At 40.9% G+C, this 27,548-nt stretch overlaps 1 protein-coding gene across 1 annotated transcript; it reads right to left on the reverse strand.

Moving 5' to 3' along the window:
* Nucleotides 1–312: 312 nt before the first annotated feature.
* Nucleotides 313–27,106, reverse strand: grm5a (glutamate receptor, metabotropic 5a). The gene is made up of 18 exons (XM_037748973.1): nucleotides 26,934–27,106; nucleotides 26,309–26,608; nucleotides 26,101–26,234; nucleotides 23,962–24,223; nucleotides 22,452–22,566; nucleotides 18,770–19,019; nucleotides 12,068–12,303; nucleotides 11,826–11,947; nucleotides 11,625–11,749; nucleotides 11,363–11,531; nucleotides 10,040–10,166; nucleotides 9,221–9,338; nucleotides 7,673–7,859; nucleotides 7,089–7,247; nucleotides 6,870–6,995; nucleotides 6,548–6,730; nucleotides 6,297–6,466; nucleotides 313–4,607 (listed from the first exon to the last, which is right to left on the reverse strand). The coding sequence occupies exons 2-18, from the start codon at nucleotides 26,522–26,524 to the stop codon at nucleotides 3,734–3,736; spliced, it is 3,573 nt and encodes a 1,190-aa protein (XP_037604901.1). The 5' UTR covers nucleotides 26,525–26,608; nucleotides 26,934–27,106; the 3' UTR covers nucleotides 313–3,733.
* Between the last annotated feature and the right edge of the window lie 442 nt (nucleotides 27,107–27,548).

Here is a 27,548-nt window from a genome sequence, read left to right on the forward strand (position 1 = left end):
TACATAAGCCCTGATGCCGGTTCCAAGAAGCATGTATATTAAAATATCAGGATAACTTTATATTTATATTCTAAATTTATATCAGTGAGGGTAGATTATGTAATAGCCAACCCCTGTCAGATTTCAAGGATAAACAATGAGTCGGTCCATTGAGGCCTTGCTCTCTCCCTATGGGCTCATCAAAGCTATTACACTCTAACTATCCACTTTGCCCACCATCTTGTGAGTGTTAATTTCACTGAACAATTTTGGTCCACAATATACGGCATAGGAAATTATAGCACATTATTTAATAAAGAGTGCCCCAGAAACCCTATTTCCCATAAGGTTTATTAATTATCGCACCTTGATTTGACACAATTATCTTCTTATTTAGCGAAGGTTCATAAATAACATCGACATAGGAAGTGTAAAAATAACTACCGCTGCACATGATCCAGTTTCTAGCATTAGAAATAAATGTGACTCCTTAAAACATGATAGAAAATTTGATTTTTAAGTGTCATTCAAAAGCCACTTTGAGACATTTTGACTTTTGAATATTGAGATAAAGTAGCATTCCTATAATTAATGAAGAATTCCTAAAATAAGGAGCATTTACAATGAATTATAAATGATTGTAAGAACATGTATTGCATTTTGGATGGAAACCTTTAATGCAGCACAAGTCTAAATTATAAATTCTGGCAATCTGAAAGGCATATGAAGAGATAATACCAAGACAAATGTCTTCTATAGATTATTTCAGTGAATTATTGGCATAAAGCGTAGAATACACCTGCAAAAATTGGCACAAACTTGCATGCAAATATGGCAATTGTCTTCGAAAAGCCAGTAGAAAAACACTGCACATTTCAAAAAACATAAACACATTCCTGCCTGTGTAAACATACAGAAAAAGAAGGACAGAAGGACTGATAAGCAAGCATAGCTCCGACATGAAAATCATCAGTTACATCTGCTAGCCTGTCAATCCATACTGTCATTCATCTACATCCTCAGAGAGGCCAAAAATGCAGATACAAAAAAGGATATTCATTGAATATGTTCAAGCATTAGAGATACCATAGTCATAAAATATTATAAAAAATAACCTCCTCCTTATAATGCCTGAAACATGAGCGCATTTATAGAAACACAATGTCATTTACTGCAAGGAGACATTGGCACATACTGTATGTAGGTAAAAAGCGAAGCTAGAAACAACCGTTTCGAAATAGATGTCTGGCACACATTCAGTTTGCTTCTGTCCTCCTAAAATTAATCATATACACACACGGATAGTATCATTACTTTGCTACTGTATATATTTGTCTTATTCGTTTCACATGAACAATATCAAAAAGTCATTACAAATATATCTTAAATAGTGCAACCAACTGTTGACATCATGCAAACTGGAAACATTTTGAGCCAACAGATGACGGTGCTCGTTATCAGCAGGTAGGAGTTGAAGTCAGAAAGTATTTTGGTTCAGACACATCCTGAGGTGGAAGATCATTTTGGTCCACTTCAAATGACAACTTATTGTACATTCAGCTAAGTCACATCTAGAGAAAAGAATTAAAGTAGACATCCAAGTAGTCCATAAGCTGTTTGTGGGTTAGACACCTGATGATATCATGTCCTCCTGACGAGGACAGTGAAAACAGCATCAAAAATTATTGGATCACCGTCACCATAGTTACAGGACATTTACACCACTCGCTGTAGGAAGAAAGCACTTTGTATCATGCAGGACACAAGTCATCCAGCATATACACTTTTCTCATATCTCCCTTCAGGGAAGCGCCTGCAGAGCATCAGAGCTCGGACCTCTCGCCTCAGAGACAGTTTTTACCCTTAGGCGGTCAGACTACTGAACAGTAGCACTAAATGAATGCAGAGCTGTGGATTGTTTTATGGATGTTTTAGGTTGTTTTATAATTTTATTCTTAGGTATTGTCTTATTTATTGTAGTATTTATCAACTGTACTATTTATAGATTTTAAGGGCTGAGAGAGAGCCAGGGTAAAATGCATTTCATTGCATTTCACTGTACACTGTACTTTTAAATGCATGTGACAAATAAACTTGAAACTGAAACTGAAACTTGTAACTGAAACTTTCCTCTCAGGTTTCATTCTCAGTAAATGTTTTCTGTCCAAGACAAAGGAAGGTCATTGAGAAATCCCCACACAGAAAAACCTGCTTCCTGATTCGCATACAGTAATGCAGCATCTGTACACTTTCTCCTCTAGCATCCCAAAATGCTCGCTTATGTCTTCCAGGACTGACAACAAATCAGAGGATGGGAAAAAAGTGTCGCATTTGATCTTTTGATTTTCAGGCAGTTATTTGAGTTATTTTTTTCTGGACAGATAGATGCCTCTTGTTGATACAATCTGCATCCACCTGGGTCTCAAACTTTTAAAGATTAGTCAAAAGCAATAATACACAGTAAGCAATAAAAAAACAAATCACGCTTTCTGTTTATGATAATAATGTGATGCAAAATATACAACTGAAATACAACTATCTTCAGTGTTATAATACCTGCGCTTACCTAAAAAAAACAAAAAAATCAAATGCCATTTTGAGTCAGTATATGAGCCACACTGAACATAAATATTTGGTAAAATTCCCCACTTATGATTGATAACCATTTTATAATTAAAGGTATAATATGCAAGATTTTCCTAAAAAACAATGTATAGACTGAAAAATAATTCCTCTCAATCATTACTTCATGCTGCACTAGAAGTGTGTGGTGGTGTCTGTTTCTGCAGAGATCCTTCCGCCTTCTGCCTGTATTTTCTCTTTTCTTCTTCTTTTGTTTTACTCGGGACGCTTCTGGGCATCTGCAAACAGCCTTTGGGCCCAAACTTGGAGGTGTAACCCCCAGCCAATAACAGCGTTCAGGGTGTGCTGCCCGTTCAGGTGGTCAAATGCTCTGATACTGACAAACAAGTCCCACTTTAGCTCTGTTAGATACAAAGCGGCTGTATTTCACGGATGAGAGCGGGTTGTGTTATGTGCATGTGTTCCAGTGATCCCCCTGCTCCTCTCTGTGCTGTGAGTGCAGCTATGATCAGTGTGTCTGTAGTTTAACGAGAGCAGCGCTGAGCCACAGCCAGCAGAAAATAATGTTTTATTTCTCTGATCTGCTGCTTTGTTCTCACTAACGCCGCTCTCTCTCTTCAGTCACTCTATAGCTCGCTTGACCATCGCTGCTCTCTCTCTCTCTCCCTCTCGGCTCGGGGAGCTGTGGAGGTGTGGCCAACATTGAATGCCATGTGTTTACAAACAGCGACTGACAACTGTTACATATTATACCTTTAAATAAAAATATAATAGGCAATTTTACACGTTTTCTCAGCTCATCAGTATTTTCTTTGGAATTTGACAAGTTAGAAACTTGTTTCAGTCAGTATAGCATTTAAAAGTCTGTAAAATGCCCGTGTAAAATGACTATGTTTCAGTTTGCACACTGACAACTGCTCAGCTTAATTTCAGCATTTAGTATTCGCAGTCTTGCCACTGGTATTTTTCTCTCAGTCCTCTCAACCGAGGCATGTGTGAGTGCATTCAATCCAATCTCAAAAGGAAAATGTATTTTAAAAACTGCTTAAAAATTCAGAATATCCACATGTAGAAAGGCATCCAAGAGTCTGGTCCAGTCTGAAGATTTGTCTTTTTTAAAAAATACTCCAAATAGAAGGATAAACGGGGAGAAAAAAAGGTTGTAGAGAGATTAGAGAGAGGAAGAGCTCTGGCTGTAGTGTCTCAGCAGCAGCTGGTCATATTCAACCTCAGAGGCCGGGGACAGCGAGGGCGGTGAGCTGCCGCTGGAGCTCAGAGACGAGTCTCTAAACGGGGAGGGAGGCGTCAGAGCCACCAGTTCCTCCATATCCTTGGCTCGCCTGCCACTCACGCAAGTCCCGGCCAGGTGCTCGTAAATCTTACCTGCTGGTCGGTTCTCGCAGAAATTGGACACGGCTGCGACCTCGGCGTATGTGGTGACGGTGGAAGGGGCCTGTCTGCTCCTGGATGCGACGTACTGAGGTGTGCAGGGGGCGGCATCTGCAGCTGCAGGCAGCGCGGGGGTGGACGTGGGGCTGACTCCACCTGGCAGCATCATGGTGTTCAGCTCGCTGATGTTGGCGGTGAAACGGTTAACCACACAGCTGATTTGGTCCATGATAGTGGTGCCCTGAGGTTGGCCAATCATCCCGATGCCGATGTCACCCACGCCTATGACGCTAATGTCCCCACCGTCCACCATAACAAAACCCTGGCCGTTGTCGCCGCCTCTTCTTCTGACTCCAGCTGGGTGCTCAGGTACGTAGGTGGGTAAAGCCTGTCCGTCCTCTCCGCCCTCTACGCTCTGGAAACTCGGTGACTGAGAGGGGGAGCAGGTGAAGGGCGGAGACGCCTGTTGCTCTTCATACTGCTCTGTGACGCCAGTGTCCACAGGTGTCTCTCCTGCTTTAGAGAAGGGCTTGATGATAGCTGTCTGGTTCACCTCCACCGCCCCCTTTCTCTTGACATGGAACGACATCCTCTTCCATATGTTTGGTCTGTAGCTGTGCTCATTCTGCGCCCATGTCACCGATTTCCCATTGGCACTGCAAAACATACAAAAGACAGAGACATAAGATTGGTTTCCATGTGTTGAAAAGTGATAATAAACTACAACAGATCATCCGTATAAATATGAGTACTGCAAGACATGTACTGTATATTACCATCATTTCATGTTCTACTTCTTCTTGTCAGTATTTCTACCATCCCCCATCTTTTGCTGTCTGTGTAATTTTACATCTCCCTCCATTTTCTTTTCATCTTCCCTAGAAAGAGAAATCCTTCAAGGCAGTGGGTCTCCTCTGGGAGTACTTAACCCAAATGAGGTAGCCTTTTCTCAGCACAGGGAGCAGTTTTTCTTGGCATATCCAGCCTGTTGTAGTGGATTCAGCTCTGATTTCCCAAAGACAGCTTACAAAGGAACAGGGATAGCTGTGTTCTTGGAAATATCTCAACAGACTTTTCATCTGTTTACATGGACTAATGGACAGAAACAACTGTGGAGAGTAGTTTAGATTGCCTGATTATAAGCCAAGCATGTAGTTTCTCCACCATGTCTGCCATGCCCCTACCCACCTGCAGCTTTCCCCTCATAAGGCCCTGACACACCAAACCCACGGTCGGCCGTCGGCCAGTTTGGGGCCGTTGGTGAGCATCTGTTGCCCTAGTTTTTGCGGTGTGTCCCGCACCGTTGGCTCTAGTCAAGAGGAAGAGTTGTGAAGTCAAAAGGGTACACACAGAAGGCTCTTGTCATTACTCATCTTCATCTGATCACTCCAATGCACGGATATTTTCACAACAACATCTGGAATGAACCTAAGTGGTGAGTGAGAGTGGTGTGAAAATGGTCAGCAAATGCTGCTTTGTTTCATCTACCAAGTATCATAACAAGAGCTTGTATATCCGCCATCCTCGGTCTTCCGGTTTCCCTTTTTGAATGACGAAAACAGACTACCGCCACTTGCTGGTATGGAGAGTTATTTCATCTCACGTAGGCGCAGAACGTACATGTTAGTTGGCCGTTGGCTGTAGTCTTTGCGGTGTGTTCGAGTGAAACTTTTTGGCCAAGACACAAGCAATGTGAGGCGTTGAACAGTCAGCTTTCATTGACGCTAGTTCTCTGATGTCGGTTTGGTGTGTCTGGGCCTTTAGCTCCTTCTTGCTGTACCATCCTTTTGTACTCTAGACCATTACTAATAAAGTCCTTACATGAGGTAAAATGCTGAGTGATTGCAATGCAAACCATAATTGTGCTGGTATTTTTATAGTGTGATTACTAACCTAAAAATCAGCAAAAGAGGAGGCCAAATTGTTGATTGATGAATATGCCAAAATATGGCATAATTATATTAAAGTAAAAATTGTAATGTATCATCCAATTTGGCAAAAATGAATCAAATAAGGTCTTCATAGGATTTTGACTGTCTCCAAACAATCTTCTGCAACATTTTTATATAGTTATCCAAGGCAAAATAAGAAGCTGACATTATAATACCTTAAGTATTTTCCCTCATTTTAAATGCTGTGGACATGTTGGAGAAAACATTATTTAAGAGCTTCAGAATGCACTATACACTGTATAACATACAATATATACTCTTTCTATAGAAACTTAATGAGAACTACTTTAAGGAAATGTTTTCTTTCTTCTTTATGCAGTTGGACACAGGTGTTTTAGATTCTGAGGAGTTAATTTATTCAGAACTTAATACCCACTCAGGTCCCCCACATACCTGATGTTATCATGCGCAGAGCCACGGCGTCGAAACAGGTTGGCCATGCTGCTAGAGGATTTGCCTGTCTTGGCAGCTTTCTTGGCATCACCTACATGCATGCGCACCACTGTGGATGTTGTGAAAGCACTCCGGACATTCTTCTCAGGCTTGGCAAGCATGATGTACACCTGAACACAAAAATGAATGACAAAGTAACTTCTTAGAAACTGCGTGAGTTTTTCCATTGCAACTGAGAATATGTTTCTTACCTTTGGGACAAACATGCAGCAGAGAGCCACTGTAGCACTGAGGCTGACACTAAAGCACATGGTTATGATCTTGTAGTTGGAGCCAAAGTAAATAGGAACAAAGGCCAGCCAGATGATACAGGTGGTGTACATAGTAAAGGCAATATACTTGGCCTCATTAAAATTAGCCGGAACATTTCGAGTCTGTAGGAGAAAAGGAAGAACAGAATTTTTTTAAGCAGTGTAAGTTGAAGTAAGAAGAGCAGTATATATATGTATATAAATATGAACATGATAGAGAAAAGTTATTGTATACTATTATGCCAAGGTTATGCTGGGGTACCTTGAAGGCGTAGAAGGTGCAGCTCAGGATAAGCAGGCCGTTGTAGCCCAGCGGCGCCACCACCCCCAGAGTGGTCAGATTGCAGATCAAGTGCACCTCGCGGATACTGGGGTAGTCATAGATCACCTAAGAGGAGAGAAAGGGAGATGTCGCTGTAGTTGCATAAATAAATAAATGCAGCCCCCACACTGTAAAACACACACACACACACACACACACCTGTGGTGGCTCTATGATGAGAAGTGCCACAATAATCCCAAGCTGCAGCAGTATGAGTAGGAAGGCGATGACCAATTGTGCGCAGGCGGACATAAAGCGCGGTTTCTTGGTGCAGATCTTCTTCTTGCTGCCTGCCAGGATCCGTGCTATACGGTTGGTCTGGATCAAAAATAGATCAAATGGTTATGCAGGCTTCACTGACATCGACTGTGGATAATGCTTCTCGCGCTGATTCATAACACTAATCCCTTTTTCAGTTTCCAGATCATAAACATCAACGTCAGCCCACACACAGACCCTAAACTTGTACCGTACCTCCATTGCAATTGGCCATCATCCAATCTCTGGAGGTAGCTCTTTTACTCATGCGCTTATCACTTTTACACTATGGAATAGTTGTGTTGCATTGTAGAGTCTGATAGAAAAATCTGATATCAAAATAAATTGGTGGAACCTTGGGCTTTAACTCTGAGTTTCACAGGAAGTGAAACATTACTGACACTACTGATACACTAACTTGTACAATTTGAACTGTGTATATTTGTTCCTCTACCTCAACCGCAACAAAACAGGAAAGAAAATACCTTGGTGACCAGCGCAGAGTAGCTCATGGCGGGGGACAAGCCGATTCCCAGCCGCTGGAGGTAGCAGTAAATTATGTGGGGCTTGGCGATAAGGCTGAAGGTGCACACGTAGCCCAGACATATTCCAACCAGGATGATGTAGCAGAGCTCACGACTGGATGACTTGACCACAGGAGTGTCCCAAAATCTACAGATGAATCAAATTATATTTAGGTTCACAAAAATTGGTAAAAGACAGCTGGAGCAATAAAGGTATTGCTTTTGGCACATTAATATTCAAAACATGAGGCACAAGCTCACTGGTTTCAATGAAGATAGCATATAATTGCAACAAGCCATTTTACTATAGAGTAATGCTATTTTTGTATTTGTATGATTTCACTGTATTTCTGTATTTTCATATTTGAATACATTTACATTTTGTATCTACTGTTAATCAGGCTGACATCCTCACCAGACAAGAAAACCGCCTACTTACTTAGTGTCTGAATCTTAACTAGATTCCTTTATGTCATTAACAATGTGACCATTTTTAGCAACACATTTACACAATAAAAATCACTCTATTAAAAATTGACCCAGTTTGGGTCAATATAGCAATTAATAGGCTGTTTTGACCCAGAGTTAGCATTATTTATTTTTATTACACGGCTGTGTTGAATACTCGATTCTGATTGGTCAATCACGGTGTTCTAAAGTCTGTTATTTTTTTTATAGCAGACCGTTGCTATGGGCGCAGTTCTGATGTCGGACTCTGGCGGACCGTTTTTGTGTCAAAATATTGATTTCTTCATTAAGTAGCCGTGTAATAAGCGGGATAATGTACATTATTCCTTATATATTACTCACTGGGACATTTAACCAAACTAAAATAGTTATTTTGACCCAGTGTCAGACACAACAAGCTCAAGTTTTAAGGCCTTTGTTCAGCTTAAAGAGGCTGAAGAAAGCAAGCCAACGCGTAAAGTCAAGAGGAAAAACATAGAACGCTCTTTAATTTTTCATCTTCATCTCATCTGATCAGTCCAACACACGGATATTTTCACAACGACATGGCCATCTGGAATGAAGCTAAGTGGTGAGTGAGAGTGGTGTGAAAATGATCAACAAATGGCGCTTTGTTTCATGTACGTATCATAACAACAGCTTGTATATCCGCAGTCCTCGGTGTTCCGGTTTCCCTTTTTGAATGACAAATACAGACTACCGCTACCTGCTGGTATCGAGTTGGACAGGAGAGTTATTTCATCTCATGCAGGCGCGGGACATAATGTGGTAGTCGGCCGTTATTGTAGTCTTTGCGGCGTGTTCGAGTGAAACTAATTGGCCAAGACACAGGCGATGTGAGGCGACGCAACAGGCGGGCTTTGTCAATGTCAAACAGCAACCCCTTCTCTTGGGTTGTTTTCTACCCACTGGGTACTGGGTAAAGTTAACCCATTACTGCGTTGGTTTATATTATTGCTATTGACCCAAGTTGGATCAATTTTGACCCATTAATTTTTACTGTGTATGTACACGACTAGTAAAGCTGTCGGCTGTAATTACTTGATGAAGACAGAAGTAACAAAAAGTGTAAACATGAGGCCCAGGCAGGAGAAGACCACTGCAGCGATGGGCTCTGGATCCCCCCAACGCACATACTGCACCGCGATTGGCTCACAACCTGCGGGACACAGAGAGATTATGGAGAGTGAGAAAACGAGACACAGATAAGTTCAAGGACAATTTAGATTTGTTTGCAAGAGTGATAGTGAGAGTATGTGTACTCATGTGTTTGCATGTAACAGCCTCATAGCTTGGTGTGGATGCGGCAAAAGAAATGCACTCATATGAACAACAATTAAGTTGTTATGAGTAAAATACTGAGTCTATGATGCAGTGGGGTCGTGAGAGTTGTGAAAGTTTAAAGGGATCTGTAAAGGAGAAAAGAGGGATCAGTAAGAGCTAGATCAGAGGGATGACAGGATAAACACACTGCTGTTCTCCTATGGAGGATTCACATAAAAACTGCCTTTATGGGTTTTTCAAACTACAGAGGAACAGATTTCATAAACAATATGTGTTTACAAAAGGGCAGGAAAGGGGGTTTCAAACAGTTTTCACAGACTTTGGAGTTAAGAAATCTGGCTTCAGCCAAATCCCTTATTCTGGCAAGGATCTGAAGTCCCTTGGTGTGTGTACAGTACACAAGTATTTGTGTTGATTTCTGTGTCTTAGTTCAGAAATGTTTGCCAGTTTGTGGTGCGTACGATGTAAGGGGATTTTGGGTGCACCGTGAGTGTGTGACCCAGATTCATTGCTCCTCTGGTCCGTTTGGAAATCTTGTATTTGCAATGAACAGACACATAAACAAAGTGTGCTTACCAGTGAGGTCATCTGTGGGCCAGAAGCCAAGGACGCAGGCTCGACAAGTGTACTCATCAAACACAAACTCGTTCTCCTTGCAGGGAGTGCAAGTCCAACAGCAGCTCACCTCTCCTTTACGGATCACCTGGAGACACACACACACTAGTATGAAAGAGGCGGAAAGGTCTCAAAGCTCCAATGGCACTTTTATGTAATTTAATCTTACACTCCGACTGCCCTGTGGTGCAGGGAAAATGAGGATCTCTTCGTCAGGGGATCAAAAGTCGAAGAAAAAAAAGAAAGATGTATAAAATAAATTGATCCTTATTATTTTAAAAAAGGTTGTCTTTGTCTTATCAGCTTTTCAGTGTGAAAATAATCTGAGGAGAGTGGAGGCGTGGTGGGTGAGTAGTTCATGCTGTCACTTGCAGAAAGATCTGGGTTCAAATCTTGCATGTTTGCCTGGGGTTACCCTTGGGTGCACCAGTTTCCTCCCACAGTCTGAAGACATGCAGGTCAGGAGATCTGAAAACTGCTCGAGTACCAACACATGTTTTATTTGCATCATACAGTAGTCCTGTGATGGTAACCTCCGGCTTCATGGCTGGTTAAAAAGGCACAGTGTAGTGGGCAGAAACGGGAACTGTGAGAGAATGTGCGAGGTATTTTCTTTTTGAATACATGCATTAATATAGGAGGTATAGGGAATGACTCCTGTCTGTTGTCAAGGTCAGCACAGGTCAGAGAGAGACAAGCAGCTGGTAGAGCCAAAGCTAGGAATGTGGGATGTAGTGTTAATGCACGGCTTGGAGGTGTGAGCAAGCAGATCTCCTCCAAAGCATGAGACTGGAGTTTTGAATTCCCAACAAGCTGCCACATTACTGGGAGTCAGTGTAGAGTGTGTAGGAAGGGTTTAATGTTGGAGACTATTGGGATGATTAAGATGAGGCAGACTGCAGTGTCCATGATTTGGAAGAGCTGCAGGGCGTTACAGAAGCCCAGATGGGACATGATTAAAGCCTGAACAAAGAGCTTTGCTGTGTCCCTTTTGTGGTACTCGAGGATCTGATTTGACCAATTTTGCAGATTTGCAAACCTGTGGACCCAAGTCACGGTTGCTGTATGGGTCTTGTCTGACAGCTTTCTTCAGTAAAAACTATGATAATATTCTTTGGTCTATTAGAGATGTTCTTATACCATTTTTTCCTTCCCGATACACTGAACTTGCGCAATTGGCCGATACAGATTACCGATCCGATACCAGCGTGATAAAAAAAACATATAAAAATAAAAACGCATCTTTTTCGACAATGCAAGACTATGTATTGGAGCGGTGCGTACCTTGATCTGTGCCTTCAGGCAGGGCTCAGAGCAGACTGACTGGATGATTTCACTGTTGTTACTCCAGATTTCCTCATCGTTCATCTTTAGGCCACCCTGATCCCAGCTTCCCACATGGATGTAAGAGTACTCATCCTCGCCTGTGCGCTTGAAGTTCATGATTTCATACCTAGGGGTACATATAATGTGTGCCTGAAACAGCATATGCATACATTTAACACTTCTTTCTACTTCCTCTTTCCTTCCCCACCATAATCCTTACCTGCCCGGCGAGTCTCCACTCTCGTCAAAGTGGATGGTCTCCCCGGACACACCAGTAAAGTTGGTTCTCATCAGGAACTCCAGGAGCTTACGGCCATCAATGGGCCGCATGATCTCACACAAACCCTGGCACAAGGGGAGGAGAAAACACTGTCAATACCGACTGTCACGCCCAATGTTTAGTGTGCACATCGTTCATTACCTTATATCCTGGACAGAGGGATTGCTGCATGGCGTGCAGGCCGTAAGCCATGGAATAGATGGCGTTTATGACAAAGCCCATCTTGGTGTCTTGGGCGTACTGATGGCGCAGAGACTCTCTCCCTGTGGAGAACAGAGACCTGCTCATAAGGAGAAACCCAATCACTGTAATCTAAACTGATGGTGAAACTTTTAGGATGTGAACACAGTACGGAGGTGTGTGGAACGTGATGTTGTACTAACAGCTGCAGGTGCGGTTGTACATGCTGCTCTCCTGCGGATGTCCCCTCAACCTGCACTGGAAGCGATGCTGCCAGAACTCGGGGAACCAGGGGTTCCTCAGGTTGGCGTCAGGCTTCAGGTTCAGGTAATAATCGTCAAACCAAGTCACATATGCTGACTTCAGCTTTATGGTGATTCCACCAGCTGCCTCCCTCTGGTAGCCATCGGTCACATCGGACCTGTCTGCCCAGCCATCACTGGACAGGAAGAGAGAGAGACAGATAGACAAAGGTACAGCACGTTGTCAGTTAGAATAAGGATTGATCCTAATAAGACTTCATATTTTAAATGTTTCTTCTTTTTTGTTTAATTTTTTTTTTTTTTTTTTATTAGATTTTTTATTTTCTCAAAAGCTATTAATTAAATCTGCATTTTAAATTCAAATGCTGAGAAATATAGCACAAGCATAAATGCGAAAAATAGAACAGTAATACTGTAGTGGACGTTCACACATTATTCTAAAGAATATCTTTCTAATTCTTACACAGAAACCATTATAGAGCTGCAACGATTAATCGATTAGTTGTCAATTATTAAATTAATCACCAACTATTTTGATAATCAATTCATTGGTGTGAGTCATTTTTTAATAGAAAAAAAATCAAAATTCTCTGATTCCAGCTTCTTCAATGTGAATATTTTCTAGTTTCTTTACTCCTCTATGACAGTAAACTGAATATCTGTGAGTTGTGGACAAAATAAGACATTTGAGGACGTCATCTTGGGCTTTGGGAAACACTGAACGACATTTTTCACCATTTATAAACCAAACAATGAATTGAGTAATTGAGAATATAATCAATCGACATTAATCACCTCAAAAATAATCGTTAGTTGCAGCCCACTGTGCACAGTGTACCATTGTAGCAACATCATAATTGTTGCTCAATATTGCAACCCACACCAGGATTTGACTGTTTAGACAGCACTGTCGCCTCAGCAAGACTTGTGGAAAACTTGATAATTGTCTGTTATCTGTAAGGAACAGCTAAACCTGACATGTCAGAGAAACAAATGATTAAACAGGCAGAACTTATATTGTCCATTACAAGGGAGACCTCTCTTTAACATCTGTCCTTATACTTTATGAGGACATCGATGCTGACGAACATCTCCCACCCCCGAACCAACACTGTGCTTACTGGGGTTCTATACTTAGCCTTGAATCTGGTTCACAATTACACCCAATGAAACTGGTTTCCCCAACAGAAGGATAACAGGGTGGCCGACATCTTGAAATACCTCAGCTCAGCATTCCAGGAAGAAAATGTTACAGTAACACTTTGAGGCAAAATATTTCAAAAATCAAGGTTTTAACAGGATTAGGGTAAAAGAGGTTACCGTATACTGGTTTTATAAAGAGGAATAACACCAAAGTCCATGATACTGTAGCAGTGGATTTTTAATGTGGCCTGCTGTAAAAAGCTGTAGTTGGCGCTTATGACTATATTTTGTACCACTGTTGCACAGATTGAAAGAGACAGGTGGTGCCCCGCAAAATGGACCTAATGACTGCTCTGCAGAGAGTTACAGTAAAATTAAATATTTATCATGGTGACTCAGATGTACCAACACACTGGGTGATAAAAATAAAAAAGTATTTGCTCACATATCCAAGTTGAAGAATTGTGAAGTGACATTTACTTAATTATGTTCATCTGCAAAGAAAACTTGAAATAAACCTCCAGGGAGCAGAGGTTGATGGTGTTGGGAGGACTTGGCTAGCTGGGATAGAGAAGCTTCTTTTCTTTTTCAACATGCCATTTTGTGTTGTATGTATTACTCTCGTGGTCACATATTTTTATTTGCAAAGTTTGTGTCTGACTGCCGATTAATAAGATCTCTATGGGCTCATTATCTGTGAAGTCCACTGAGACACACTTGTAATGACGAACATACTGATTTACTTGACTTTAATACATTTAGGTGCAAATATCTCAGAGCCCTGCATTGCAGAAACATTCTGTTCCTGTTAATATGTTAATGTGTTTTTTAATGCAGCGCATATATTGATTTGTAACTTGAAAATGTTACATAAAAGATCCATTATTTGTTTCATTCTACAGAAAGGCTGTTTGGTACAACACGGTCTGACTAAAATTACAAAAAATACCAGATGCTCAATGAACAAACACCATCAGACTGCAGCGTCTGCAGACACTCTGATCTGCTATTTATTAAAAACACTGTGGGCTTGGACTCAGTAAGCTATCTCGTCAGTGAGCAGTTTGAAAAGGTTTCTACTCCATCTATTATTATCCTTCCCTCTGGACACTTGTCTACAATCAACAAAGGCGGAATGCTGATGAAGACACCTCCACACATGTGCATACATGTAAACACACACACCTCACTGACACAGAGACATGCACTCTTCTATTTCTGACAAATAAAAAGCAAAGGAAGCCATTTTTTGAAAACTTCTCTAACCGAGCCAGAGTTACACAACATTAGTGTGGGTGTTTTTTTTTTTATGATGCCTGGTTCTCTGGGTGAGGTAGGAGATCATTTCATAACGCATCCTTAGAGAAGCGAGCACAGAAATGGCACACTGGTATAAAAAAGACAGGAATGGATATGAAAAGCATGGATGGCTTTGACTCGGATAGTTTGAATCACTCTTGAACGAGAGCTCTGAAACCCACACATCGACCTGCAGGGCAATATGCTGTATGCAGTGTGGTGCTACACCACCTACAAGCTTGAAGACACACAAGTGCGCACGCATGCACACGCACGCACGCACGCACACACACACGCACGCATGCATGCACGCACGCACGCATGCACGCACCATGCTCCTATTTCACCTAATACTACACTATACTGGTTAACTTGGTTAAAGTTGATCTTTACTGAGTGGACACTTGTGATATGAATGTGTGGCTGTAAAAGGTGTCTATTTCTAAAATGAAACTGAACAAGACATGAAAGAAAAAGCGAAACAGCTGTCTGAAAGGAACACTCTCCTATGACCTAAGCAAGCTGTGTTTCAGGCTTAGGCAGGTGCTCAACGGGCCAGTGGGGGATCATGTTGCCTTACTAGTACTAGCAACTCCAAATGGTTGTTTGGAGCACTTGTGTAAAGGGACTGCCATACTGTTTTCTCCTCTGATACACATGGCACATCCCAAGGCCAACAAGGAGAGGTAGCAGTGACGAGTACTGTGGAGGAGTAAGTGTCATGTAAATTGGAAAGAAAAAGGACAGACTAAACTAACTGAATAATATTAACCCCCTGAGACCGACTTTACAGTCTTTCAGAAGATACACCAGGTTCAGTTTTAGAGCTAGAATGAAGGTAATTTATGATAATCACATGCAGTTTTGGGCAAAACCATGCAGTTTTTTTATGCAGTATATATGTTATTTTATTCTAAAAATTATGTTTGGATATTTCTGCATACTGGGGTCCCTAAACAGCCTTGAAATTGCATAAATTGGGTATCGCTGTAAAGCTGAGATTCTTGTGGTTCCAATGAGCGCAACTGTATTCATGTGTGATGATGTTAGTCCCCATAGTAGCCATTTCATTGTAGTAAGATTTTTTTTTAAAATTTGACCTCACTGTATAAAATGAGCTGTGGTGACCTCTAGGATAATCACAGCCTCATGAAACTTTACAACCACAAACTACAGACCTAGAATATTCAGAGGATGGATGGCTTTCCTAGCTATATTAACAATAAGGGGGTATCTGAGCAGTTTCCTGAACAGACATTCTTGCCATCCAATCGCCGAAAAATGCAATTCTTGCAGAAATCTCCAAATGTCAAAAGTTTTTGATACCAAATCACAGCATGACTTTTTCTATGGTGTTCCGCAAGGTCTTGGTGTCTTGTGGACCATAGATTTATAAAGGACACGCTAATATCCATCCCTTTTCCGTTGCAATGCTATGGGACGCATTGAAGTGGATATATAATAAATTAAATCAACAGGGATTTGGACAATTATTATAATTTATTAACGCAAAAAAAATACAATTCCTTAAAGCCAACAGACTCCAGTCAGACAACAGTAATTTTACCTCACTGATCGTCATAAAATACACTTACACACAAAATAAAACTCATCTAAACCGTCTTTGTTAGTCTTTCCACTGTTCCAAAAATCACCAACTCTGGTTTGAGAGTTTGAAAGTTTGAAAGAGAGACTGAATAAGTAACAGATATATATAAAAAAAGAAGTAGCCACCATATCATCCCTGCTTCCATCCGTGACGTGACGTCGAACTTTTCTCTTTAAAATACATCCGTGGACACATCAAGAAAAAAAAAAAAAAGGCCAGTGCAGCGGTCAACATAACACAACGATTTCTCCGTGTTTAAAACCCATGCAAACTGTGGTGGAACAAGGCAAAAGTGAGCATGGCTCACATCCCCCGCTCACTGCTTGACCACTACTAAAGTAGGGCCAAAGGTTTTGCCCTTTTGGAAATAATGGAATTAGTCTATTGAGCACAATCTAGCTTGTTATTAGCTCACCTTCCTCAAGTCTAGGGTGCACCCTGTACTTCTAACCCCCAAAAGGCCCAACTACACCACACTGTCAACCATCATAACAAATTTGAAGTACCTAAGTTAAGTAGTAGAGGGAAGGACAGACGGAAGGACGGACATGCGGAACGCTATATACCCGACTACGTTGTCGTGGGGGTATAAAAAGGGTATTACATGCAGTATCAATGTTGGACCAATTAAAATTTGACCTGATGGTAGGGCTAGATGAAAAGTTAAGGGATCACCAAAGTTATTACAATTCATCTTGCAGGAGGTATAAATCTGTGTGCCAAATTTAATGGCAATCTTTCCCATAGTCATATTGGATATTTCACTCAAAACCACAGATGTCAACATCATGGTGGCGCCAGAGAAAAAGTATAATCCATCCAATACTTGGCTAAAATCAAAGATGATTTTTGCCCCCCATTAGAGAAGTAAGCCTTAACTCTATAATGTTCTTGTGATATATGCAAGAATTGTCATTTCTCCATTGATTTCTATACAAACAATCTAAAGGCTGACAGAGACTTGGATATAGCAGTTCATAATCGGCTTAAGCAGTGGTGGCAGCAAAACAGCAACAACAAAAAACTCATTATCTGCTTCTTCAGTCTCTCTCTTTCTGTAAATGGAACCTAAGCATGAATGCACTGCACACATACAAAAACCTGGTAACAAATCCTCCAGGCTCACATCAAAAGGATGGTTTGTGGCGGTAACTCGCATAAAAGGTAATGGAGCCAAAAAAGTGAGGTCAGAAACATGATGTTGAGGAAGGACAGAACCAATAATAGCACACACACACATAATAGTGCATGATGCGCATATATGATTGCATCAAAACAGACACAAATTTGCCACCTTAACATTACATCTCAAATCGAATTACCTTCAAAACAGAACAGCAAGGAGAAATTTCTTAGCAAATTACCTATAATAATAATGAGCAGATGACAACTGTCTGGAAGCCAGTGGTAGTGCAGTGGTAATATGGATTAGAGAGCATGACGTTTTGCAATATGTAGTTCAAGGTTATTTTATGTTTCCTACTGTCAGATTTGAGCGACAGCCTACATATGTGGCTCCTAATGAGGAAAGGCATTTATAGAACACGAGGGACAAGACTGAGCCAGAGAGCTAAACCTTAAAATAAAACATGTTATTCTCGGAGAGAGTGAAACCTCCTGCTGAATCAACCCCATCTTTCCTGCTGATTTTTCCCCCTCATGTTTTAATTGCATACTGTCTCTCCTGCATCGTAGGCCCAGTCTTTAACATTTTTCTCTGTCTAAATTAACCTATGAATGAGCCAGTACATAGCAACATTTGAAGCGGTAACATTTTACCACTAGGATGCTGCATATTTAATCATATTGGAAAGCCGTCACTGCCTTATCTATTCATTTGTCTATTTATGTGGCCTCATTTAATAACAAATCCCTGATATGTTAACTTTATATGGCTAACAGCTATACCTCTTTTTTTTGTTGTACCGTTGTGACAGTGACAATAACAATATTTTACAATTTAATATTGATTTTTGATTAATTTACTTTTTTATATATGGATCCTTACATTGTAGGTATGAGTGTTTAAGCACATTTTTTTGCAGGGTGAATATGCTTCGCCTTCTGTTTTCTAGCTAAAGGATGGTCTTACAAACAACACCCTGCTGCTACAATTAAACATCTGCATGAATGAATCTTATTTGGAACGGTAAATAAAAACAAAACAGGCTGAGTTAGCCTTTCTCAATGATTGCATCGATACAGACCAAATGTAAAAATAGCATCATGTACATTGAATTTGAAGATAAACAATCATTTGCATCTCGCTAGTGTCATAAAGGTTTGTGGGACAGTGTCAGTGTCATGTAATCACGAAAAAAAGTTGAAAATAAAAATACCTTGACTTTCCTCGACCACCATGAAGTTGATGCGTGCGATGAAGATGATAACAAGGATGATGATGAGAGGACAAAGATGGACCCAATGACAACAAACACATCTTGTCTGATGATGATGGACATCTGAAGAGAGTCTGGATTGGCACACATTTTTGAGTCAATACTTTTAGCCTCTAATAAAAGCAAAAAAAAGCCCTCGGAAAGCCCGAGAAATGCAGTCATAATTTCTACATAGCACAATTCTCCACTCACCTTCCAACCAGCAGAAACTCTCCCACTAGGCGTTGTCGTCTCATGGCCATCAGTATGCCTCGGACCGTCATGCCCTCGCAGAAGCAGGCCACAACCCTGGCTTTGGGCAGATGGACTCGTAGCTTCTGCAATAGCTTATCAAAGCTCTGTTCTCCTGCGTTGCTGTATATCTTATCAGAGTGGGCGATACAGATCCCCTCTTTTGCTGCCATGTCTTTAAATGCTTCCATACCACTCTCACCATAATTACCTAAGGAGGGGAATACATGAATGAAATGGTTTTCATATACACACAATTCTGCACAAAACCTGGTGTTTGTTACCTCATTAAAGCTAACAAACCACCAGGATTCTTTAAGAAAGCAGCTTGCTTTTTTAGTGATCCTTTTTGCACTAGAATTTAAAATCCATTACCTACTATTCCAGTATACTTCTTTCACATTGCTATGTTCTGTAAACATGTATGCATTTTTTTTGTGCTCACCACACAAAAAAACACACACACAGGCAAACGCACACACAGGAGAACACCATCAAATACACTGGTGTAATGCCAACACAACACTGGAGAATCTAGTAAATTTGTCCCCATTTTGGCAACTGTCAGGGGTTACATTTCCCTGTTTTTGCTGGAAAGGAGGTCACCTACTTTGCTGTTGCTTAGCAAGTGTACTCTCACTCTGGGTATGACACTGTTTGAGGCATCCTTTTCATTACTATGTGTGAGTTTTACTCCCCGATGTGGCATGCCTCCTTGACTCCTCCTTAACATCTGTCGTTTTTTAAAACTGTATTTTCACCTCGATTCAACTCTCTGTTAATGTAGCTGATGATGTTGCCATTTCTGTTTGAAATATTTTCTTCTTTGATATGTCTTTTCTCCCTTTCTAACTCTCCAAGAAGCCTTTTTAACCTATGAATAGTTGATAACGGTTTGATAACCACAAGCATAACCTCTGGGGTTACAGTAAATATGGAATACTTGCAGCTCAGTACTTGGGGGTTTTGTGCTTTTCAGTCACTGCAGCTGACCATTTTTAAGCATTTTTGTGTGCTTTGTATTGTAGGTGTTAATGTGGGAAAGCTGATATAACTTACTGGGACATAAACATTGTCATTAGTTTATGCAAATGTCATGCAGAGTAACAAGCAAGCATGCATCTGCATTTGACAGATAGGGCATTATAATTGTTGTGTTGAACTAACCAGGATGTGCAATTTATTTCTAACCATTTATAGGGATTAGAAACCCCAACACAGAGTCTGGCATCAAATTGTACCTCCATGTAATTTTGCACAGAATATTTGTTCTGTTTGGTTGTCTTGGCAAACATGTAAAAGGCTGTCTAGGTAGTGTCACATAGATAAAGAAAAGATAAGTGTGTGTATAATTGCATACATAGAATAACAAATGTGCATTCATCTTGACAACATCCCACTCCTTGCTGGACTCTAGCAAGATAGTCTGCAACATAAACGTTAAAACATAGGGCTTTTCTTACAATAAGAGCTATCCACGACATGAGGTTTTATCCTGGAAGAGAACATTTGGCATGCAAAATACCTTTTTTTTAATCTTCCTCTTCAACAGTTTGGTATTTATATGGAATAAACTGGAACGATCCAGTCAGGATTTAGTACGTATTCCTATCAAGAGGGATTTATTTCATAAAAATATGGCCTCAAGCCACTAAGAGGTTAAAAAATAAGCAGTAAATTGAGGGAACAGTATGGAATCATTTTAGATATTTTTGGTATTTGATATTGAGAATGATGCCAATACGATGCATTTTGTTTTCTGAATAGGTGGGATTAGTGATTCAGGGGCTGGATCTTTTGAAGTTGTGATAACCCTGAGTGTTGATATGGCCTAGATGTCTACAGCAGGGGGTGGGGGTTGCTCTGAGGTAAGAGTTGGAGATCAGACTTATAGCTGCACTACAAAATATCATAGATTCACATAGAAATGACTAGAAATGGAGATAGCAACATTTGTATTGTAGACATCCTTATCACTGTCCTTTAAGGACAACACTAAAGATGCAACTTTTTATGCCTGTTTTTTTAGAGAAAATATGTTAATGGTTTCCTTAAATGATGGGTGATTTCTTAAAGCAGCTATACTTTTCACTGAATCAAAAAGTAACGTATAGATAGAAGAATAAAAATCAGAGAATGAGCAACTGCTGTGAGAATGTGGTCAGTGGCTAAAGCATGACTGAAATCAGTGGACAGAGCACAGTGATACCCAGAGAGTTAAGAGCACATGGCAGATGTTCACTTGGAAGCTTTGCCAATGATGAACAGGATTACAGAGAATATATAATCAGAACTAATTTCATATGAATTTCATATTCATGCCATAGATATAATGGCCTCCACTGTACAGTAGTGACTTTAGGCATGGTATGTGTGTGTGTTTGGGTATGTGCATCTGTGTAAAGACTCCAGTGTGCTTGCTGCAGGAGGCTCAAAATGATGCATGAGATTTGGCTGAGCTTCCTCTACTGTATGTTGATGGTAGGTCAGAATGTCAGTAAGTAAAAGTATAATGCTACTCATCTGCCCCTGCAGAAGGAAAACTGAAAAATTACTAGAATTGAGTCAGGCACTGCCCACAATACTGCAGATAGATGGGTTTCTCCATTTCTGACCCAATGTAAAAAAAAGAAGAGTGAATATTATAAGTATAAAGGGACTGTTTGTAAGAATCAGAAATTGGTTGTAACAGTGACACCTGTGGCCGTTAAGTCAACGAAAGTCAGCGTCCTGTTGATCGCGCTCGCCAGGGTGCACGCGCTACCTGAATGTGAGCGAGCATCCGTCAAAACAGTGAGGCGACACACATCAGCTAAAACCACAATATCATTCTATATTTCACCTGCTTGGCAGTAATGTTAGCTGACCAGACTAAGGTCTCTCCATGAATCAATGCTGATCCTAGTGTTGGCTTTTCCTGCTTCAGCCTCCCGACCGCGGCTGGAGGGAACAGGGGAGAGACCAGAGTTTTGGTCGGAGATGATAACGTTTCTCGCTGCGGAGCCCTGTCACTTCACAAGACACGGGAAACCTCTGTTGGTCTGGAGGAGCTGTAGCATACATTTCCTGCACAAACGTCCACTGTTCATTCACTAGATATTCTCAGAGCTAAACTAACTCTTCTGCAGTGTGTAGTGTGCACGCATGCACGTGAGGTGGAACGAGCTGTGAGTGAAGGCAGGCAGAGGAGCAGAGGCCCTGGAGACCAAAGCTACGGTCTCCCCCGCGTCCTCCGACCGCGGCCAACACTGTTTTGCAAGACGGGCTTCACTAGATAGAACTTTGCGGTTTTGGTGCTTCCGTGTAGTTTGTGTTGGAGTCTGAGTCTGAACAGCGTAGGCACACGCGAGCGCGCATGGGACACCGACCCGGATTGATTTATACGTGTAAGAAGTTACAAACAGTCCCTTTAACATTATAAAAGACTACAAAATATTGTACAGTGGCAACTGAAAGACTGGCAACTTAGTGTAAAAGTCATAAATATTGCTTAATCCATGTGTAAATGTGTGTGTGTGTGTGTGTGAGCGAGAGAGAGAGGGAGAGAGGGAGAGAGAGAAAGAGAGAGAGAGAGAGAGACAGATGAAAGGACAATATGAGAATGACAAATGTAAAGCAGTAACACATGCATACACAGTCTTACCCTCTGTGTGTATTGCAGACACGTAGCTCCAGTTGTATTTCTTGACAATGTCCACCATGGCTTTAGCCTGTTGCATATCTGATGGCACCACCCTCATGAAATATTTATACAGGCTCTGTCGGAAGGAATTTACATATTCACAAGTCTGGCAGTATACATGACAACCTGTCTACTGTACCAGTTACACATGCATCCATAATGACCCCTATTATAAACCTCATTCCATGTAAATATTGTACATTGACTTCCAGATCAGCTTTATGTTACACTGGCAGGATTGATACTCAGTCTGGTGCAACACATTTAATTTATGTTGTAAATATGAAAATACAGTTGAAATAAAAAATGCTCTCTATCGCGTGAACACTTGAACTCACTCATCACATACTGAAGGCTTCTTATCATTCACTTAAAAGAGCCGGCTCAAAGAGCCAGCTCGTTCGTGACCGACACATCCCTAGTTACGATCAAATTCAATGTCTCTGTATGTTATGTTACAGCTACAGACTAAGGCTTTACTCAAGCGTACTACTATTGTCTATTACCAGGGTTGGGTTTATAGTTAGTTTCACGTTAACGTTAACGTTACCTGTTGGAAATATGAAAATACAGTTGAAGTTAGAAGCGCTCTCTGTCGTGTCACTCACTAACATCTTCTTCTACGCTACTGGTGTTAGCCACCTTAGCCACTGATGCTTTATTATACTGCATAGAGCGAGAGCGGCCCCTGCTGGCAATGCTGTGTTTAGCGGGAATAAAATAATCACACATCCAAGTAAAAATTATGTGTTTAGCGGGAATAATATATATATATATTTATTTTTTTTACCAACACTGTGGTTTATATGATAATTCTGCTTTTTGTTTTACTTTTTTATTTTGTATTTTTATTCATTTATGTGTTAATTTTATTCTTTATTTGTTTTGAAAAAAAGATTTTCTGGGGTGGACGACATGCACACTCCTGTATTTGATATTTCACACTGAATGGATTGCAAAGTTATGTTGTTGATGAAAAAGGAAATACAATAATAATTTATATAAAAATAATAATATTAATGATAATCACACATCCCAGTAAAAAACCTAAAAAATAATAATATACAAGTAGTTGTAATTACATTATGTTGTTGAGACCTTAGCTTTTCACTCAATTAAAAACTACAGTAGTATTTTAGATTCTTTAATATATTCTATACCTGGCCTCCAATCACCAGCTTTTCACTAGTTTTATTATAAATCAAATCGTCCTTGAGATTGGCAATTAATTGGTTTTAGTTGTTGTCATGGTGGCCGTATTATTGTTGTAAAATCTACACTGAACAAGTAAAAAGTAGACATAAAGTCTCAAGTTTCATCAAACCCCAAACCAGTAGCTGCATAATTTGATGAATATGTTTTTGCGACCTTGAAATTCAGTTTGAAGGTTTGAAGTTTTGGCAAGAATCAAACAAAATATCTGCACACTGTATTAAAAGCTCTAACTCTCATGTTATTGTTCTTGTCTTACCTTGTCACTGAGATCCATGCTGGTGGCTGAGTAAGCTATCTGTGGGATGTTGAAGAGCTGGAGGAGATTTTGCACCTGGATGGCCACAGAGCTGGATCCTGGTCCGATCAGTCCCACGATGGGCTTCTTCCCCTGCACCAACAGGCTCCCTGCCTCGGCGGGGCACCTGCCCTGGCTCTCCTCCTCTTCGTTGAACACTAGAGTGTCCCGAATGAACTCGATGCTCTGCTCCAGCGCCACCGCAGAGTGCCAGCACGAGTCCCTGGTGGGGCAAGATTGAGTCCGCAATGTTGTTTGGGCAAGCAGGATGGGAAAAAAGAAGATTGCTTGGAGGAGCCAATTGGATGCTTTTTAAGAACATAGTCTGCGCCTCATGCTTTTGGAAAAAAAAATGACTAAATCAATTTTTAGAGCAGAGAAAAATATGCAATCCAAAGTTCAGCCAAAGCTAATATAAGCTTTCAGCAGTCTGAGTCAGTCAAATCAATCTTCCAAAATCTTTTTAGTACAAATTTGCTTTTTTTTGTTCCCCTGGAAAGTGTTGTCTTGCTGAGCTTCGGCAGAGATCGTAACCTACATGTAGGTTTGCTGCTGGGGCATAACACCAGCCTCATATTGGCTTCAGCTGAACTTTAAAATGATTGTTGTGCTGTAGATGCTGTCTCTCATTTCTTTACAGTGTAGTTGCGCTTGGAAGGAGAGTAGGAATGACTGCGGCAACCAACTCCTTCAACATACATATGGCGTTTGAGTACTGTAGTAGATTCAACTTGGAAAAAACTGAACCTATCCTTTGATTTTGAAGGCAATATCGCCAGCCACCCTTTGTCAGTAGGTCAGTTTGCCCTCTTGGTGTGACCTGTGGGTCTTAAAACCTGAAATTCTAAATGAACTGCAGGTTACTGTAAGCGGATGCTTGCCTCTGTCTGGTTTCCTTCATTGCCTACACTCTTAAGTTACCTGTCAATCTTCTCTTATGACCTAATTCCTCCCACCACTGTTCACCTGTCTGTCTGTAGCCAGCCATCTTCAGTTAGCTACAGTCTCCCTGGAAGTTTGCCTGCTCCTTCAAGCTTAACACTTTAGAGTAGTTCAAATTTAAGACCTTTCTTTGTCCCAGACGGGCAATTGGTTTTGCCGCAGTAGCAATAACAAAAACAACAACACAGGGCTAGACAAGACAAAAAAACACATAACCACATACTAAAAAGACATGAATACAGGAGTAAAATTAGATGACATTAGTGAAAAAACAAGAAAATCAGTACATGAAAATCATTGTCACAAATAAATAAGTATTAACTTTAGTTCAATTTTGCTTTGATTAACTTATTATTGTTGGATTTGGAGGCAAAATACAGATGTGTCAGCGAACACAGCTTTTTTTTTTTTTACTTTCTAGATAGCAGTACAACCTTTCGCCTTTCTTGAATGAAAGTATACTGCAATTAATAAAACAGCCGCTGCTGAGTGCATTGTTCTCTTCATTATATGCTGTAAAAAGCAGAGTCGCAAGAAAAGTTGCTTCATTTGTGACAATTATCCAGTAACCAACTAGAATGATACTCAACATCTCTGCTAAATTCAGGCAGTTGTTCTGGTTGTTTGTGAGTCTGCTAGCTGATTTGACCCCTGACCCCTGCCTATCTGAAGTCCTTCAAATAGGCAGGTCAATGATGGTCAATAATGTAGTGGAGGGTATAAACAGGTACACAGGGTATACCCACCTTTCCTTCTGACGGTTTACAGCCAAAAAGCCATTGGAATATATAAGAGAGTATACCCACTTCCTCTTCGGTATCGTACTACCCATCTAGTAGTACGCCCACCTTATCAACGACCACTGCACCACTGCATATGATATTTTAAATGAACAACCGTTTTAAACCATACATCTGGGTATAATCCCAGCCTGAGTCTGATATATTGTATTTTTAAATTGTCAAATTTGAGAAGATTGCTATCTTACACCTGCTGTTCTGTACAAGATGTACTTTCTGGTCTCTCTCTGAGACGAACATATTAGTTTAGCCCTTCTTTTGTATCAAAATTCTTCACTGGGTCAACACAAGGTCCACACATAATTCAACAGTAAAGGTCACTAACAACATCAGAAGTTTTTCTGAATGGTTTTCTGACCTGATCTCGCAGCCCAGGGTGATATTGGGGAGGATGGCGGGGTCTGCGTTGATTCGATCCAGAGTGTGCAGCATGGCCTCCACTCTCTGGATCCCATACTGCTCACGCACCGCGCCACACTTTCGCTCGTGGACCTGAGCAAAGTTTAACATTACTAACAATTTATCACATATACATGAGCACATGCACACACACACACAATATGTACCTTGTCTGCAGGTGGTTGATGGTGGACGGAGAACAGAGCTCCTATGATGATGTCACCAGGGATGTGTGTCAGTACCCTTCTCTCAGTGTGCTGGGCGTTGACCCCAACCTGGTGTGTCAGGCCCAGCCAGCCCAGATCAGCTCCCAGTAACACGCTCACTGCCAGCAGCCTCACATATAAGTCTAATCTATGTCCCATCCTTACACCTCCTGCCATCCTCTGTCCTCTTAGAGCTGAGCTTCTGATGAATGTGCTGTCTTTGGCATTGTGCTCATAGTGCCTGGGGTGAGGGTTAGATTCCTGAAGAGAAAAAGATAGAGTGTGTAAAGCAAGTGTTTTGTATAACAGACAATACACTTGTTATTCTATGACTCACTCAGTCGAGACAGCACATGTATTTTAAGTACATGTGGAACAAAGAAAAGTAGGTTTGGCTATTTATTTTCAAATCAGTTGATTTCAATCTTCCATCTAAAATGACATCAAGTTGCTGTCCTTGGTGCTGAAAATTATGTTGCACATCATGCAGCCTTAAAAAAAATGACATCTTCTAGAAGAATGAACAACTCAATTCATTATTGTGCGCAATGCATAAACCCAAACTACACAGACAACTTCAGCCTACCTGTTTTGTGCCAGCAGCCCCCTCGCAGATGCCATTCCCTTTGAGAGCGTTTCCATCACAGAAGAAGAAGAAGAAGAAGAAGAAGAAGAAGAAGAAGAAGAAGGAGAGCAATGAGAAAAACGCGCTGCAGGTTTCTGCTCCAGCTCAGTCTGGCGCCTGGTTACAGCAAACTGCAAATAGCAGCAGATAATATAGCCCGTTATTGGAACATGTTTGACTTACTGACGCACACGGCGCCCCCCACCCCCCTCCTTCCTCCTCCTCCTCCTCCTCTTCCTCCTACTCCAAAACAGTAGAGAGCATGGAGCATCAACAGTGACTAAATGAGCAGAGCTGTGGAAACTCTGGAGCCACACAGACGCATGTTTAACATGGGAAAAAGAAAGAAGCACACAAAATATATAGAAGGAAACAGAATTCACATCCTTAATAACGAATAGTGAAAGCATCCATCAACAGTGATGATCGGTTGATGATTGGCTGCCAATCTTTTGGTAATGTGGGTTTCTCTCTTTCTCGAGCAGTTCTTAGCTGACCCCAATCCCTCAGTGTTACTGTGGCAACCGACTCGAAATGATCAATTAATCATTCATCAGACATTGAAACGAGATGATT

This window comes from Sebastes umbrosus, chromosome 17 (assembly GCF_015220745.1).
Source record: "Sebastes umbrosus isolate fSebUmb1 chromosome 17, fSebUmb1.pri, whole genome shotgun sequence".
Lineage (NCBI taxonomy): Eukaryota > Metazoa > Chordata > Actinopteri > Perciformes > Sebastidae > Sebastes > Sebastes umbrosus.